General features: G+C 40.3%; 1 protein-coding gene across 1 annotated transcript in view; it reads left to right on the top strand.

The window, feature by feature from the left end:
* The window catches only part of MEI1 (meiotic double-stranded break formation protein 1), a 268,519-nt gene that overhangs the window by 205,869 nt on the left and 42,980 nt on the right, over nucleotides 1–19,670 (top strand). Inside the window, exons 20-22 of the mRNA XM_075286804.1 lie at nucleotides 937–1,215; nucleotides 10,853–11,009; nucleotides 18,807–18,905. Of these exons, the coding sequence (XP_075142905.1) occupies nucleotides 937–1,215; nucleotides 10,853–11,009; nucleotides 18,807–18,905 (535 nt within the window). The remainder of the gene's footprint in view (nucleotides 1–936; nucleotides 1,216–10,852; nucleotides 11,010–18,806; nucleotides 18,906–19,670) is intronic.

Raw genomic sequence — 19,670 nt, 5'->3', positions numbered from 1 at the left:
TGAGATCATCTGGAAATTGCACCCAAGGATGAACCAGAATTGTGCAAGTCTACAATTCTCGTCCAGATACCTTGGCTCAAAAGAGAAAAAGAGAAGACACTGAGCGTCCCATAGTGTAATTCAATTGGTAAAAGAGGTAAGTAGAAGTAGGTAGAGGTCCTCACCTGGTCGGGTTGTGGAGAAACTACAACACCTCTGACTACACTGGAACCAATTGACCAGAAGGTTCCTCTCTGAGTGGAGTGCAGCTGATTCCTTACACCCAAGGTGTAAACAGACATGAAGTGGGGACCAGACCCGAACCTTTGATTGTCAGGTAGGGAGGAAATTAAATTAAATGTGGAAGCGCGATTCATTTCCTCCCTACCTGCCAATCAAAGTTTGGTTCTGATCCCCACTTCACTTCCAGATATCTTGGCTGATTTCTTTAGACTCTTCAATTATGTTACACAAAGAAGCAGTGTGTTTCAGGTCAGGTGCCTTAAAATACATCCACAGGTGTGTCTCTTGCCAATAAACCAGGAGCTTCCAAAGACATGAAATCATCATATGGGTTGTCCCAAATTGTTTAAATGTATAGTAATCTTAGTGTATGTAAACCTTTGACTTTTCAGAAAGTTATAAAAATGCCTTAAAAAAATCTCCCTCTCTCTCGTTATTCTGGCATTTGGCAAATATAAATAATTTTGGTAATTCTAATTGACCTAAAACGGGAAAGGTTTATTCTGTCTTCATGTTACATAGTGAGAAAAACATGCATATGTGTCTTTTTATATAGTGTATGTAAACTTCTGGTTTCAGCTGTATATACATCTGTATTGATCAGTGATGAATATAAAGTTAGTGTTATACAATATCATGTTATTATAAGGCAATAATGAATAATATTGCAGCTCAAGCAAATGTATTAATAAGCTTATCTTTAATTCTGTACAGATTTCAGTAAATATGATCTGTAAAATGTTACAGAATATTCCAGAAATCCAGTTGGTATATTTCCATCATCCCCATTTCCTTAAGCTTTTCTTCAACTATCCCCAACTGATGGAAAACTATGGGTACTTGGTCATGAAATGTTGGATTAACCAGGAAATTTTTTATGAAGATGAATCTGAAGAAAGCATTTTTACCAAGCTTAACCCTTCTGACCAGTGGAACTCAGTGCCTATACTAAGTATACTTCATTATTGTCCAAATGCAGTCCTTATTTTGCTGGTAAGTCTTTAAAGTATAAGTGTTGCTTCAGTTTTCTTTTACGATTGTGCAGTAATGTGTTTAGCAAACCTTTTGTTTGTATAATACTAAAGTTCTCCATAGCAGTGTTTTAATTTAACAGAAAGAATCTATCCCATGTGCCCTACTAATTGTGTATTGTCATTATTAGAGATGAGCAAAAATTTGATTCGGACATTTCTCCGGATATCCCAAAAAGATTAGATTTTTTCTGAATTGATTTGCGATGAATAATGTTAAAAAACAGCTATTTCCTGGCTGCAGAGACCCTGTATAGTGGTATAGAACACTGTACCTTGCAGTAACATACATGCGGAGTCTGCTGTCAAACAATACAGTGAGTATGACACACACAGGCTTCGCTTTTAGAACATATAAACCTATATGATATCCGTATAGAAATAACATAAATAAGAAAACAAAACTAGTTCTTTATAAAAAAAATAATTTTATTAATAGTAGACATCAAGAAAAAGAAGACAAAACAGTTAAAAACAATTAAAAAAGAATCACATCGAAAATGCGAGTGGAGGTCGCAGTGTCACATGTAGATCACAATAGACAACATATGAGTCAGTACTGTTGCTGTATTATGCCCATTAATTAATTAGATGTACATCCATTGTAAACCCATATGGTGCGGGTGATGAAAATATATGGGGTCACCCAGCTAAGGCAAAATCAAATATAATGAAGTATAGTAAAAGGTAAGTATCAATCACATATAGATGATATCATATGGGAGAAGGAGTACATATAACTGTTATACAAAGAGTGCCTTAAACAGGTAAAACACATCAAAGCCTGACTACATAGCATAACCAAATGGAATGTTAGCTCCTTGTGGAGTATGCTTACCACTGCGACCACTTACCACCCAGAGCCCACACACGTGTTTTGCCCTGCTTCGTCAGGGGGCTGCTGGATGCTCTTAGAACTGCTGCACTCCTCAGTTCTTTGACCAGAGTGTGGAGGTTGCAGCAACCTTATGAGGCCATAGAATGACCTAGTGGCAGAGTGTGGAGGTGGCAGCAGTGTGAGTAAGCCACAGAGTAGCAAGTCGATATAATGTGGTGGTATCAACAGTCTTAGAAGGCCATACAGTAACCTAGTGGCAGAGTGCAAAGGTGGCTGCAGTGTGAGAAGTTCATACAGTGGCAGAGTGCAGAGGTGGCAGCAGTGTAAGTGTTATGATCAGCAGGTATGAGTAATGAGCAGCAGTAGAACAGCAGTGAGCACTGCAATGTGTATTACGTTTCTTTCTGTTAATGATGCTGCAACCACCCCAAATTATTCTTTGATTTCATTCCTATACTTTCCCTTCACTAGCAATCCTCTCTCCCTGAACTTCTATTTGTTTTCTATCAATGTTCCTAGCTCCTGCTGTTGCCTGTCCCTGCAGTAAGAGCGATTTAAAATGGCTATACCTAATGGCCGCTGGTTTTTATAGGGCTTTGACATCACAGGGGCAGCTGGCTGCTGATTAGCTGCAAGCTTAGCATTGTGGGTGATCCCGCATTCCCAAAATTCCCTACCCCTTCTCTTAACTTGTGCAACAGCCATTTTAATAAAAAATGCAATTGGCTGCATCGAAGCGTGAAGAAATCTGTATTATTGGCGAATCGAAGATTTCCTGAAATTCAGATCGAATTCCACTTCTGAAGAATTGTTTCACTCATCTGTAGTCATTATGTATAGATGTAGAAGTTGCCATGAGGTTTCAGTTACTAAAAACAGCTATATCTCCAGGTTTACACCATACAGAACTGGTGTCACATTTAAATTGAGATTTTCATTCTGAATTTGAGCTTTACTTGTAGCAGTTAAAGACACACTTGACAAAATTATTTATGCATTAACTAGTGGTATCAGTATTGGTGCCATAGCTTTCATACAACACCAGAACACGTTTTGTAGGTGCTATAAAACCAGAGATACAGCCATTTCAAGTGACTTACCTCCCATTTGGCAACTACTGCTTTTTGTACATATTGGCAATAGAAATTTGTACAGATTTTCTCTGGCAACAGCTTAAAGAGGACCTTTAATGGATTTGGGCACAGGCAGTTCTATATATGAATTCAGTGCACTGTCGGCTTTCCCGATTTGTGCCCCGGGTAAAGAGCTATCGGTACCGTAGCTCTTTACAGTCAGAATGGCGTTCCTGACAGTCTGTCAGGAACGTTCTTCTCCACAGCAGTGCCAATAGCGCTGTACAGTGTGAGCTGGAAGGAACACCCCCCTCCCCTCCTGATAGTGCTCTTCTATGGACGAGCACTGTGAGGAGAGGGAGGGGGCGTTTCTCCCCGCTCACACTGTACAGCGCTATAGGCTCTACTGTGGAGAAGGACGTTCCTGACAGACTGTCAGGAATGCCCTTCTGACTGTAAAGACCTACAGTACCGGTACCGATAGCTCTTTACCCGGGGCACAGATCGCTGAATTCATTGCACTTGTCGGCTTTCCAGCAGTATATAGAACTGCCTGTGCCCAAATCCTCTTTAGACGGTTGTAGGAAGAACTTTAGAGATTATTTTCTGTTACAAGGAAATGAAATAGGTTCATAAAATTATAGTCTAGAAATGTTCACAAACACCCCTCTGCTCAATTGAATGAAAATTATAATAGTAAAAAAGACATATATTTATATCTCTTTTGCTCCATTAAGCCCTTCCCGACATCTGCCGTCCTATTACTATGTCGGATGTTTTACTATGGCGGCTACCATAGCTGTCCGGTGTTTGCTGTTTTATACAGCAGACACCAGGAGCTAATACCCGTGATCAGCTCCGCACCGATTGGGAAGTTTAACACCTCATTTTACCGGTGATTGCAAGAACCCTTCTTGTGAAGGCTCTCTGAGCTGTCATTTGACACTTTCTATTGCAAGCTACTCTATGCAGCCTGCGAAAGAAATTATAGATTTTTGCAATACATTAGCATTGAAATGTATTGCATTAGTGATCAGACCCCCTGTGGTTCAAAACCACTAGGGGGTCTAATAAATGTGAAAAAAAAATAAAACAAGTAAATATATATATTAAACTTTCAAATTATCTCTCTTTCCCTAGGACACATATAAAAGTACTTAAATACTGTGAAACACATACAGTTTAGGTATCCCTGTGTCTGAAAATGCCTGATCTACTAATATATAAAAATATTTTTCCCATATGCTAAACGCCGTAGCGGGAAAAAAAGTCAAAAGTGCCAAAGCGCTGTTTTTTCAAGTGATCAAACCAATAGCAATTCCCCAAAATGGTATAAATAAAAAGTACACCCGGCCCCGCAAAAAAAGACACCCTATGCATTCCTGTACATGGAAGTATAAAAAAGTTATGGGTGTCAGAATATGGCAACTTTTAGGGAAAAAAAAATTTGGCACAATTTTGGATTTTTGTTAAGGGGTTAAAATGTAAATAAAATCATATAAATTTGATATCCTCGAAATGTTACCGAAACATAGAATACAGGTGACATGTCTTTTTGGCTGCTCCGTGAACGCTGTAAAAATGAAGCCGTAGGAAATTCGCACAAATGCACTTTTTCTTCAAATCCACTCCATTCTGAATTTTTTTTCCAGCTTCCCAGTATATTGTACAGAGTAATTAATAGTACTATCATGAAGAACAAATTGTCCCACAAACATTAAGACCTCATATGGCTCTGAGACCAGAAAAATCAAAAAGTTATGGGCTTTGGAAGAGGGGAAGTCAAAATCGGAAAACAAAAATTGAAAAATGCCCGCAGTGGGAAGGGGGTTAATAAATGGAAAAGATTTGTGCAACACAGTCCAATTTACATTAATGAAGATATGAGATCTTTCTCTGGTGCTCGGATCCCCACTCTTCGGTTAAGGGCAGTAACAATACAACAAAAAGTAGAAAGCAGTAATCCAGCAGCCCAGAAGTCTCTCAATTGATTAAATTTTTAACTTTTATTAAATCCGTGGTGAAGCACAAATACAAAATGCTAAGTATTGAAAGGAAACATAACTGGGTTTATGCGTTTCAGAAACAACTTTCCTTACTCATATCATACTGTAAAAAGACAAAAACATGGCTTAAAAGACCTAAAGACATCTAAAACTACTTCCTTTTCTTAATTAAATCAATTACATGCACCTGACCAAAAGCTGCAGTTTTTCAAATGACCAGTACATCAATAAACACTGTGACTACAGGAACACCAAAACATAAATGAGTATATAGTGGGGAAAAAAGTATTTAGTCCGCCACCAATTGTGCAAGTTCTCCCACTTAAAAAGATGAGAGAGGCCTTTAATTTACCTCAACTATGAGAGACAAAATGAGAAAACAAATCCAGAAAATCATATTGTCTGATTTGGAAATAATTTATTTGCAAATGATGGTGTAAAATAAGTACCCAGGATGGTCCATTTATATGGATACACCTAAATAAAATGGAAATGGTTGGTGATATCAACTTCCTGTTTGTGGCATATGGGAGGGGGAAAACTTTTCAAGATGGGTGGTGACCATGGTGGCCATTTTGAACTCGGACATTTTGGATCCAACTTTAGTTTTTTCAATGAGAAGAGGGTCATGTAACACATCAAACTTGTTGAAAAATTCACAAGAAAGACTGTGACGTGCCTGGTTTTAACGTAACTTTATTCTTTCATGAGTTATTTACAAATTTCTGACCACTTATAAAGTGTTTTCAAAGTGCTGCCCATTGTGTTGGATTGTCAATGTAACCCTCTTCTTCCACTCTAGACACACTGATAGCAATACTGCAGAAGAAATGCTAGCACAGGCTTCCAGTATCAGTTGTTTCAGGTGCTGCACATCTCATATCTTCACAGCATAGACAATTACCTTCAGATGACCTCAAAGATAAAAGTCTGAGGGGGTGTTTTTGCTTCTTCAGCTGCATACCAAACCATCAGCAGCAGCACAGGAGGCTCTCAACCTGTCAGCTGAGTGACCATGGTCAAGATTGGCCGGGGTAAGGCTGGTGACTCTCCGGAACCAAAGGACAGGCCACTCCTGTCAGTGGGAATGCAAAAATTCCTTAAAAAACAGCAGGCTTCGGGATCTTCTTCTTCTCCAGGGAAGTTGGCACCTGAGGAATCAAGCGGACAGCGTGCAGTGCCACTTGACTCCGACGGGGATGGCTCCTTGCAGGATAATTCCTCGTCATCTATCTCTAAGGGGTATTTAAAAAAGACTTTGTCTCAATCTCTCTCAAATGCTATGGCCCCTGTGCTGAAAGAGCTCACTGCTCTTCGCGAGGACTTTGCTAATGTGACCCACCGGGTGGATAGGCTGGAGACCTGTCGGGGAGAATTGCAGCATGTGGCTTCCTCCGTGTCTGAACGCTTAGATACCCATGCCGCTCACTTTAACTACACTTATTTGGCGCTGGAGGACTTGGATAATCGCTCCCGCCGCAGAAATCTGCGTATACGGGGTCTCCCAGAAACCTACATGCAAGAACAGCTTCCCTCTATTGCAGCCAGTGTCTTCTCCTCATTGGTGGGTGTGGATGTCGCTTCAAAAATGAAGTTGGAGAGGATCCAGAGAGCTGCTCGCCCCAAACGTAGTGCAGAGGCCCCGCCACGGGACGTGGTGTGTGCCCTTTTTTCCCATATGCATACTGTGGATCTTCTTCGTGCAGCCAGGGATGCAGCTGATTTATCCTATGAGGGACACTTGCTGAAGCTGTATCAGGACTTGGCACCTTCTACCCTTCAGAAGCGCCGGGTGCTGAAGCCACTTTTGGATTACCTGCGAGCTAAGGGGTTTAACTATGCCTGGTTATTTCCCTTCGGCTTTTCGGTTCCCCACAATGGCAAGCGATTGGTGGTCCGTATGCCTCAGGACTTGGAGCGCCTATGGGGAGCTCTGAACATCCCTCCTATCACTGTTCCCTCTTGGATGCCGGTGCAGGAAGAGGCGCTTCAGTTACCGGCGACTTGGCAACTTCCACCGAGTTGCTCTGAATCCCTGGATGCTGCGTCGGCCTCTGCTGAGAGTTGATAGCTCAGTTTGCCATGTTCTTTCCAGATGGTTGCGCGGACTTTACTTGTTTTCATATTGGAGTTTTTTCTGGTTTGCGACTCATTTCATTTTGCTCTTTTTACTCATCCCCCCCCTCCTCCCCCCTCACTCTTTTTTTTTTTACCTTTTCCTTCCTACTCTCCCGTCTGCCTCACCCCCCTCCTTTACCTTTCTCTATTTTCAAATTTTATATTGATATTGTTATTTCTGGCCTCTTTATGCTGAAGCGCATCTTTGCGCTTGGGCCTGGTCCTGACTGTTTTTCGTATACCATGGACAGCTGTTATTCTATGGATGGTCATGGTCTTTGGTCTTATGCTCATTTTCTCTGCTGTTCTCTTATTTTGCCTATGGTACTTTTGTTGTTCTCTGTACTTTGAAAAAATTACTAAAGTTTGAATTTAAAAAAAAAAAGTCTGAGGGGGTCAGATCAGCAGGTCTTGGTGGCCATTCAACTGGCCCACGACGACCAATTCACTTTCCAGGAAACTGTTTATCTAGGAATGCTCGGACCTGACACCCATAATGTCGTGGTGCATCATCTTGCTGGAAAAACTCTGGGAATGTGCCAACTTCAGTGCATAAAGAGAGAAACACATCATAATGTAGCAATTTCAGATATCCCGTGGCATTGAGGTTTCCATTGATGAAGAATGACCCCACTATCTTTGTACCCCATATAACACACCATACCATCAATTTTTGTGTTTCAACAGTCTTGGAGGGATCTATCCAGTGTGGGTTAATGTCACACCAGTAGCGGTGGTTTTGTTTGTTAACTTAACCATTCACAAAAAAGTTTGCCTCATCACTGAACATAATGTTCTGTGTAAACTGAGGTCCTGTTTCAATTTTTGTTTTGCCCATTCTGCAAATTCAGTGCGCCGATCTAGGTCATCCTCGTTCAGATGCTGCAGCAGCTGGATTTTGTGAGGTTGTCATTTGTGAATAGCTAATATCCGCCGAAGGGATGTTTGACTGATGCCACTCTCCAGTGATATGCGGCGAGTGCTACGCTGTGGGCTCTTGCTGAATGAAGCTAGGACAGCCACTAATTGTTTCTTCATTAGTGACAGTATTCATGCGTCCACATTTTGGTAAATCCAACACTGAACCAGTTTCACAAAATTTGGCAAGCAGTTTGCTAACTGTTGCATGAGAAATGGGTGGTCTCGTAGGGTGTCTTGCATTGAAATCTGCTGCAATGACCCTGGCACTGCATTCACCAGACATCAACACAATTTCTATCTGCTACCCACGTGTTAACCTCTGCAACATGTCAATGGCTATAAACAAAGAGAAAATTGTTAATAACTCATGAAAGAATAAAGGTGCATTAAAACCAAGCACAGTATTGTTTTTCTTGTGAAATTCTCAATAAGTTTGATGTCACCTGTCCCTCTTCCCATTGAAAAAAACTAAAGTTGGAGTTCAAAATGGCGGCCATGTTCACCACCCTTCTTGAAAGGTTTTCCCCCTCCCATATGCTAATGTACCACAAACAGGAAGATGATATCACCAACCATTCTCATTTTATTTAGGTGTATCCATATAAATTATACCAAAAAGTCCCAATACTAGTTACCAACAACATGAAGATACTGCATAAGAAATATAAAACTCCCACTAGGTATCCATGTTAATAATAAACAATTATACATGAACCAAAAATTGCATTCCATCAAAATAATTTATTAAATAGAATTCATGAAGAAAAACAAGACAACATAAAAACCATTTAAAAACAACGCACATCAAGAAGAAAAGAGAGTGGAGGTTGCAGCAGAAGAGCCAGGTAAATAGAATCACACAAATCAACAATGCACATGCTGTGTGTGTCTCATGAATATGTTTGCACCTTCAACTCAATAGATGTTATAGAGGCCTATTCAGACCAGTATATGTGCAGTGCACTAATGGTAGATAGCTTAAATGGTATAGAGGCCTATTCAGACCAGTATATGTGCAGTACACTGTTAGTAAATAGCTTAAATACACCTAAAATGGTAGAAGCACCATGTCCAGATAGGTATTGATACTAGGGCTACATATTATCCCAGGTCTAAGAAGAACTAAAAGTCCCAGAAAGGCTTTCTATATCAATGCAAATGCATGAGCTATAATACAAAATATATTGAGAAAGCCTTCATATGACCACATATATAAGCATATTGCTATGCATACCCAGTCATCAATACTCAAACATAGTACAAGAACAAAATGTAACATAGACATATTGTTATATGGCCCTGCAATGTGCAAACACACCATATAGTGCAAACATATGAAACCAGCACAACTAGTTCTCCGCTGTGACATCTATTCTGAGCCTCGACGTATGTTTCGCACCCCTGCTTCCTCGCCCCTGGCTCCAGTTGTCTTGGGTTTGATTAGCCCGATTTTATTGATATGTTGATTAGGCTCTATGGTGCACCCGGAAGTTACTTTCTTTTTTTTTTTTTCAATGTAGATTGTGAGCCCCACATAGAGCTCACAATGTACATTTTTTTTTCCCCTATCAGTATGTCTTTGGAATATGGGATGGACATCCATGCAAACACAGGGAGAACATACAAACTCCTTGCAGATGGTTTTATGCCCTTGGCGGGATTTGAACACCAGGACTCCAGCACTGCAAGGCTGCAGTGCTAACCACTGAGCAACCGTGTGGCCCCCAGCTCCATCATTATAATCTTACACATATGTGTAGTGCTCCATAGCCATGTTAATACAGCTTTTAGGGAGACTGTTGCACTACCAGTCACATGTATGGCCAGGAGCCCCTTGCCAGCTTCCAGTTCGCTTTACTCAGTCAGTTCACCACCGCCTCTGCCAGAACCATAGCTACAAGTAGCATGAGGAAATGTAGCAGCACTAGCTGATAGGCAGTATCTGGAAGAAGATAATCCAGATTTTTTTTAAATTTTGCAGCACCAACTGGACATACAGCAGGTAACTGACACCAATCAGCTGTATAACCAGGTACAGTCATACCTAGAGGGGGTTTATATTCACAACATACAACATGAATCAGGCATCAATCTGTAGTTTTTCACAACTCAAGTTGATGCCATCTGCAAGTGCATCTGTCTCTCTGTATCATGTTCTATTTTTTTTTTTAAAGACATTTTTTCCCTTTTTTCCTGCTCAGAGTCTGCCACAAATGTTTCTTCAAATTCTTTAGTTGCACTTGGAAGTTTCTGTGATGCTCTCTGAGCACTGCTTGCGTGATGTGTAAACAGAGAGGAGGTAAGAGCTGGGAAGGCTAATGAGTCATCAGCAGCAGCCTTCCCTGCTCTCACCTCCCCCTGTTTACACAGATCACACAGTGCTCAGAGAGCAGCACAGATACTTCCAGGTGCACTGTGAAGGCTAATTAGCATATCAATAAAAGCGAGCTAATTCAAAAACGGCTAGGAGGATTACTGAATAAAAGGTAAGTCTGAAATAGCCTTTCTAAAGGGTATGTAAATATATGCTTAGTTAAAAATCACTATAGCCAATGATAGAATCCCTTTAAAAATATAGTATGTAGATACTAATCCATGCCTGTAAGATGAAAAAATAATGTAAAACAATGTTATTCTTTTAAGGATTTGATGACTAGTGGTTCAAAACAACTGGCTGATAAAGTGTTTGTGATATTAAAAAGTTTTTTACATGGACTGTGTAACTTGGAATCGTCAAATGTAATGTTAGACAAACTCCTGCAAATATTTCAAGATATTAACATTTCTTCAGACTTGCAAGGTAATAAAATCTATCTATCTATCTATCTATCTATCTATCTATCTATCTATCTATCTATCCCCCACATTACTATGTAAGATAATCAGAGTCCTAATATTTTATTGAAAATCTCTTGGGCATTTTTTTTTTTTTTGAAAACACCAAAAATATCCTTTTGCTATTTTGGCTGTCAGGGAAATTTTAGTTTCCTCCTAGATTTTAGACTAACTTCTGCTTTAGTCAACCATCAATGCACCTATACGAAAAATCTTTGTCATTAACCCCTTCCCGACATTCGCCGTAATAGTACGGCGCTGCAGGGAAGGGCTTCCCGCAAACCGCCGTACTATTACTGCGGATGCATGGTGTGCACACAGAAACTGTGTGCGCACCATGCACAGCGGGTGTCAGCCTTAATATACGGCTGACAATGCCCCGTAACACCCGCGGTCGGAACCGGGTCCGATCGCGGGTGTTAACCCCTGAGATGCCGGTGATCAACATGACCACCGGCACCTCCGGGGTTTCACTTTGTTATGGTGCCGATCGGCACCCCCCGCGCCGGTTTCGGGGGGTGCCGGTGTTCGTAGGGGGCAGCCCGGGGTCTGATCAGTGACCCCGGGTCTGCCCCTTCACTTACCCCGTCCTCGCGCCTGGCCGATCCTGCCGTAAATGAAGCTGTCAGCCTGTGCGTCTACACAGGCTGACAGCTTCCTATACACTGCAATACACTTGTTACACGTGTATTGCAGCGTATCTCTATTGAAGCAGTGATCAGCCGATCACTGCTTCAATTCCCCATGGGGACAGAAAAAAAAAGTGAAAAAAAAGTCAAAATAAAAAAGTTTAAATAAGTTTAAAATAAATTATAAATAAATAAAGCCCCAAAAATCCCTTTTTCCCCATATAAAATGTTTTATTATGTAATATAAAGAAAAATAGAAAAAAACATTACATATTTGGTATCGCCGCGTCCGTAATAACCTGAACAATAAAATTAAAACATTATTTAACCCGAACGGCGAATGTCGTAAAAAAAAACGTAGAAAACCGCACAAAATAATGATTATTCACCACCTTTCCCTTACAAAATGTTCAATAAAAAGTAATCAAATGGTCAGATGAAAACCAAAATGGTACCAATAAAAAGAAGAGGTCTTCCCGCAAAAAATAAGCCCTCAACCAGCTCTGTCTAGCGAAAAATAAAAACGTTATGCCTTTCAGAAGATGGCGATGCAAAAACAATAGATTTTTTTCCCTGAATTGAATTCTATTCTGCACAAATAGCAACGCATTAAAAAATCATATAAATGAGTTATCGCCGTAACCGTACCGACCCGCAGAATAAAGGTAACATGTTACTTATGCTGTACGCTGCCCGGGAAAAAAAAAAAATGCTAAAAAGCAATGCTAGAATTGATGTTTCCTTTTACATCCCACCCAGAAAGAGTTAATAAAATGTAGTCAATAAGTTACAGGCCCCAAAATGGTGGCATTGAAAAGTACATCAAATACCGCAAACACCAAGCCCTCATATGGCCACATTGCCAGAAGATAAAAATAAAAATCTAGCTTGTACAATGTGAAGACAAAAACCCCAAAAGTCGCCAAATCATTAGGACATAAGTGGCTGCGACTAGAAGGAAATGTGTAAGCGGTGCGAGTGTTTTCAGGGGGCACCCCATATTTAGAGCTTATGAGAGATAATACAGCAGTGCTGATCCCCCAGAATGCCCCTCTTCCCCGTCCGTGTCATAGGAGCTAGTGGGAAAATAGAATGGGATTTGGTGTACCCAATTTACTCCGCACAGCTTACACATTCACTTCGGGGTTACTAATGCTCACAACATCACTTGATAAATTCTTTGAGGGGTGCGGTTTTCACAATGGGGGGGTCACTTTCTAGAGGTTTTCACTGTTTTGACTCCTCAAGGGCTTTGTAAATGCGACATGGTTCCTGAAACTGATCGCAGCCAGATCTGCCCTCTAAAAGCTCTTTGGCGCGCCTTCCCTCCTGCGTCTCGCTGTGCATCCATATATTAGTTTACACCCACAAGTGGGGTACTATGGTAGTCGGGAGAACTTGCCTAACAAATTGTGGGATGCGTTTTCTCCTTTAACCCCTTGTGAATGTGCAAATTCTAGGGCTAAACGAAAATATTAGTAAAATAAATTCAAATTTGAAAATTTCACCTCCATTTTGTATTAATTCCTGTTAAGCACTTATAGGGTTAAATTACTAGGTATATGTTGTTTTGGCTTATTTAAGGGGTGCAGTTTTGAAAATGGGGTGATTTATGGGGGGCTTTAATACAAGGGTCTTTCAAAACGCCTTCATAACTGGATTAGTCCCTTAAAAAATGGGTTTTGGAAATTTCTTGAAAATTTTGAATATTGTTGTTTCACTTGTAAACCTTATAATGTCCGTAAAAATTAAAAGGGTGACTAAAGTTTGATGCCGACATAAGGGTGCATTCAGACTACGTAACGCCGGGCGTGTATGAGAGCCGTACACGCCGGCATTACGGCAGACTGCCGAACACTTCCCATTCACTTCAATGGGAGCGCTTGTAAACGCCGCTGTTACGAGCGCTCCCATTGAAGTGAATGGGAAGTGTTCGGCAGTCTGCCGTAATGCCGGCGTGTACGGCTCTCATACACGCCCGGCGTTACGTAGTCTGAATGCACCCTTAAGCAGAGATCTGGGACATGAGATTTATGATATAATTTTGGCGGTCTGACTATCTGTATGTAATGCACATCATTTCAAACTTTATAAAATGCATATTTTTCAAAATTTCCACCAAATTTCCAATTTTTTCATAATTAAACACAAAACATATCAACCAAAATTTACCACTAACATGAAGTACAATGTGTTACGAAAAAACAATCTTAAAATCACTTTGGTAAGTTAAAGCGTTCCAAAGTTATTGCCACATAAAGTGACACATGTCAGTTTTGAAAAATCGAGCTTGGTCAGGAAGTCAAAAAGTGCCATCGGCGGGAAGGGGTTAAAGGGATTTTCCAGGCAAAATTTAAAAGTATACCCATATACTTTTAGCAGTGTTTTGAGTAATTTCTAGGTTTCTGTGGGAACTCCTGGCATCTTCTGCATTTGTTTATTTGGTGTTAGCTTCCTACTATATAGTTTTCTGTGTACCTTCCACTACTTCTCTGTCACTGCTTTCCCCCTCCTCTCTCACTTACTCGATTACACCACCTCCATGTCTCCCTAGCTAAGCCATCCCGCCCACTAGTAATGTCCACCCCCTGTCCTTGTTTTCCTCGTTAAGCTAGCCATCCCACCCAATACTAAGACTGTCGCTGCATACAGACTGAAAGTACCTGTGAGGCCTGCGCAGTAGAGATGGAGTGCCATCTCTAATGCGCATATCTCGCAGATTCAGCGTCACCAGCAACTGCTTCAAGAGAAGAAAAGGGGAGGAGCCGTTCCTGAATAGGAAGGCTGGTAAGTATTAATGGGGTTGGGGGGGAGAGCACTGGTGACATTCTTTTTCAGAAGTGCTGATCAGAGTCTGTTAGACTAGCTGCTGGATCCTACAGGACCCAGATCAGCTCTATGGTAATGTGCAGGAGGTTGTATTCCTCCTGCAACTGAGACTAAATGTACCATCTCCAATTACAAGGGAAATCGCCCCCCACACACACACAAAAAGTGATCTGATGTCCCCAAAGGTCCGTTATAGGGACACAATGTGAAAATAAATAAATAAATTTAAAAAATACACAAAATAATATGCCAATAAAACACCCTTATTACAGGTTCTAGCTCCACTCCTGATACCTGACACCATAAAAAAAAAAAATTACCATAATGAAGAGTAAAATCTTTTCTAAAAAGTTTTTTAGTAGCACTTTGTGTTTTATACAGTAGACACCCATCGCTAATGCCCCTGGTCGGTTCCCGCACCGATCAGGGGCATTAACCCCTCCGGCGCCTCAGTCAAAGCTAACAGAGACGCCATGTTCCTGGCGGCACATGGGTGCCGTCATTATGCTGGCAATCGCCAGTACCCGGAGCAAGCTCCTGGGCCAGGATCACGTTGTCATGACAGTGGGGAGCCTTGTGAAGGCTCCCCTACCTGTCAATCAATGGATTCTATTGCAGGCTACATTATATAGCAATGCATTAGGTATTACATTAGGTATCCCTGTGTCGGAAAATACCCACTCTACAAATCTATAAAAATATTAAGGCCGTACAGGAAAAAAAGTCAAAAGTGCCAAACTGCCGTTTTTTCACTGTTTTGCCTCTGATAAAAATTTGAACAAAAAGTGATCAAAGCAATAAAGCTTCCCCAAAATGGTGTAACAAAAAAGTACACCCAGCACCACAAAAAAAGACACCCTATGCATATACATTTGATATCCCCAGAATCGTACCGAAACATAGAATACAGGTGACATGTCATTTTGGTTGCACAGTGAATGCCATAAAAATGAAGCCCATAAGAAAGTCACACAAATGTAATTTTTCTTCAAATCCACCCCATTCTGAATTTTTTCCCAGCTTCCCGTTACATTGTACATAATAATTAATGTTAGCATCATGAAGAAATTCAGGAAGAAAACATTAAAAAACAGATGTGAAAAAAAAATTAACAAAATTCATAGGAAGAGCAAAATCTTTTTTTTTCTCCTGTTTTGCCTCCCATGAAATTTGGCATAAAAATCAATGAAGACATCAGAATCAAGCAAAATTATGCTTTATGCATCCCCATATATGGAGCTATAAAAAAAATGCTATGGGTGACAGAATACTCTTTGAAAAATTTTTTTCAAGGTTTTGGATTTTTGTGTAAGGTGTTAAAACATACTTGAAAACATATAGATTTGGTATAGTGCCAACTCCAGACACACTCAATTCTGTCACGTGTCTTTTTGGCCACACAGTGAACGCCGAAAAAACAAAACTCAATAGAAAGTGTTACAACCTTTTTCTCTAATTCCACCCCATTCTGAATTTTTTCCAGTTTCCTAGTACATTGTATGGAATATTAAGTGGTTTCATTACAAAATACAGGTTTGCCCCACAAAAAAAAAAATCCCTTATATAGCTCTACGAAGGGAAAAATAAAAAGGTTATGGTGTTTAAAAGGAAGGGAGAATAAAACATATGAAAAGCAAAAAAATGGCTGCAGCAAGAAGGGGTTAATATTAGTCAAAGCTTTAAGGGGTTATCTGGGATAGAACCAGAAAAAATCACAATAACCAGGTCCCTCAGGATGATGGGAATAACTGTCCCAAAAAAATAAAACTTAACTTTTAATAAATGATACAACTAAAACTCTGTGTCAAGGATGTGAGATGGATAAAAGTATAGTCAGTAAACAATATCACTATATGTATAAAGCCACTCAGAGCTCTAGACAATTAGTCCTTAGTACAAGAGAAATAAATAAAGCTCTACCCTAACAAAACCTTTGTAAGGGGACTATATAGATACTAGGGCTAAATAATTCCTAGGACTTAGGAAACACCACAAAAGAGGGAGGACAACCTCTGATGGTGAGGAAGTCCAAAAATTGAAGTGCTTCTAGAATAAGAGTGATCCCTACAGATATCAATTCGAATGAAACTACTAACGGTATAGATAGCAATTGTAGTAAAGGAAAACGCAATAAAAAATAATAGTAGCGACCTAGTAGAGTAAAAGTGCTAAAAAAGAGCCAACATGTTTACCTTGCCTAACAGTTTATCAAGGGACAATGAGGCATAGTATACCGCTCTGATGAAGGTTCAGAGCGGCACTGATGTTGTCAGGTTGTCTGGGATGAAATTAAATCACTAAACTAATATAAACACCATTCCCCCGCCTACTTTCTAAATAGCATAATTTATCAAAAATTAGGTATCCCTGTGCCCGAAAAAAGTCAAAAGTGACAAACCAACATTTTTTCACTGTTTTGTCTCTCATAAAAATTTGAATAAAAAGTGATCAAAGCATTAGAAATTCCCCAAAATGGTATAACTAAAAAATACACCTGGCCAAGCAAAATTCAATTCCTATGTATTCCCGTACACGGAAGTATAAAAAAGTTACGGGTGTCAGAATATGGCGACTTTTAGTAAATAAAAAAAAAACTTTGTCACAGTTTTGGATTTTTGTTAAAGGGTTAAAATGTAAATAAAACCATATAAATTTGGTATCCTTGGAATCGTACTGAAACATAGAATATAGGTGACATGTCATTTTGGCTGCACAGTGAACACTGTAAAAATGAAGCCCGTAGGAAAGTTGCACAAATGCACTTTTTCTTTAAATTCACCCCATTCTGAATTTTCCAGTATATTGTACATGTTACAGGCAATGTATGAAAATCAGGCATTCTACAGAATGTATAGGCATTGTACAGAATGCCAAATGCTATTTAGGCAAAGTGTGAAAAAGTCAAATGAGCTTCATGAAGTCTGTGAAATAATAACTGAGTCTGTGACGTAATACTGGATAGTAGTAGTACTGACGCCTTCTTTAACATCTGATGTAGCAGTGCCGAGTGTGCATCAGATGTGTAGTTGAGCAGAACTGGGTCAGCACTGCTAAGTCTCTGCATTCGCATAGGAATGCATTGGCCAGCCTTCGGCCAATCAGCGCTGGCTCTGCCGGAGGAGGCGGAGTCTAAGGTCGGACCTGAATGGAGACTGGTGTGGAGCGATCTTAGACTCCGCCTCCTCCAGCAGAGCCAGCGCTGATTGGTCGAGTTCCGTACTCTGGCCAATCAGCACTGGCCAATGCATTTCTATGGGGAAAAGTTAGCTTGCGAAAATCGCAAACTGACAGGGATTTCCATGAAATAAAGTGACTTTTATGCCCCCAGACATGCTTCCCCTGCTGTCCCAGTGTCATTCTAGGGTGTTGGTATCATTTCCTGGGGTGTCATAGTGGACCCTCCAGACACGGATTTGGGTTTCCCCCTTAACGAGTATATGTTCCCCATAGACTATAATGGGGTTTGAAACCCATTCGAACACTCGAACAGTGAGCGGCTGTTCGAATCGAATTTCGAACCTCGAACATTTTAGTGTTCACTCATCTCTAGTTAATACTACTATCATGAGAGAAAAATTTGTCCCGCAAACATTAAGACCTCATATGGCTCTGAGAGCACAAAAGTTATGGGGTTTGGAAGGGGGGAAGTCGAAAAAGGAAAATGAAAATCGAAATATGCCCGCGGCAGGAATGGGGTTAAACAATATTATCAGTTTTTCAGTGTTTGCCAGTCACCAGTGGGTGGAGTAAGCAGGACTTTCCTGTCTCTCCTAAGAATCCTTTAAGGAGTTACTTTGCATGATTTTGAGAAGGATTTCTGATTAAAAAGCAAACATATATATCTTAAATAGAGCACCAAAAATCACTTGAAAAGTTAGCTTTAAAAAAAAAAGAAGAAGTTAAGATCATGTTTTTTGATTGTAATAATGTGTTTTACTGCTCTATTTGGGCCCCTCCTTTTCTGCCCATAATGAGGTTGCACTTGAAGTGGTGGTCTCATATAGAGCTTTATTGCAGCACAAGGACATTGTAGAAGAGAGGTCCACAGTTCAGAATCCCTTTTATAAGTTAGCATGCAGTGCTCTGTAAGGGGCACCTTGCCCATCATGGCCAGCCTACGGCTATGCACGTGTGGCAGTATCTTTAAAATACACTGTTGATTAGCATGTTTAGATCTGCTTTGGAAAATTTCTTTACATGTAGTTAACTGACATTTTACTACTGGTTTAGATGTGTTAATCACAAATATATGGCTTAATATCCTATCTTTACCATTACTATATTTTATGGTATATCTTTATCAGCAGGGACAACATTGCCATCAGTTCTCAATCTTCTATGCCTGTTGCAGCAAAAGAGTCAGCCTAAAATGGATGGTTCATATTTTAAGCTGTTCTATCATGGTAAGCAAATCAGATACAGCTATACTGCCTGTAATGCTGAACACGTTTATGGAAAATAATGGACAAATTTGATGCTGTATGCGTTAAGACTTCTTCAGATTTGTCATCCAGATACCAGACTGTGAGAAACATTTTGAAAGATCTATTACCTTTATCAGGTGTGGATTTGGCCATAAACTAACCTGCACAACTAACTTGCACAATTGCATGAGGCCTGAGACATAAGGTTGGGTCTGTTAATGAGGCAACATGGTGGCTCAGTGGTTAGTACTGCAGCCTTGCAGCGCTGGAGTCCTGGGTTCAAATCCGGCCAGGAACAACATCTGCAAGGAGTTTGTATGTTCTACCCGTGTTTGCGTGGATTTCCTCCCATTCTACAAAAAGACATACAGATAGGAAAAAAAAATGTACATTGTGATCCCTATATGGGGCTCACAATCTACATTTTAAAAAAAAGTTGGGTCTGTTGATTTGTTTTTGTTTTTTGTATTTTTTTTATATTCACTGACCCCTGCTCCTGTACAACACTGACTCAAGTCTGCTATTGTACAGCCTGGTTTGTCTCAAGGGAATAGCACACATTAGCAGGATGGAGATGAAAAGGAAGCAGGCCTATGCAAGAGTATGGATCAGTGCGTTGAGGCCATTACCTGTTGATAACCTGTGGATGGGATAACTCTGTGGGTGACAATAAAAAGGCCATTATACTCTGTGTGGGTGAATCACGCTGTGGGAAGCCACTTAAGGGGGCATGATAGTCTGTTT

The sequence above is a fragment of the Leptodactylus fuscus genome, chromosome 9 (genome assembly GCF_031893055.1).
Source record: "Leptodactylus fuscus isolate aLepFus1 chromosome 9, aLepFus1.hap2, whole genome shotgun sequence".
Classification (NCBI taxonomy): Eukaryota; Metazoa; Chordata; class Amphibia; order Anura; family Leptodactylidae; genus Leptodactylus; species Leptodactylus fuscus.
This window is presented reverse-complemented; position numbering and strand designations above follow the sequence as displayed.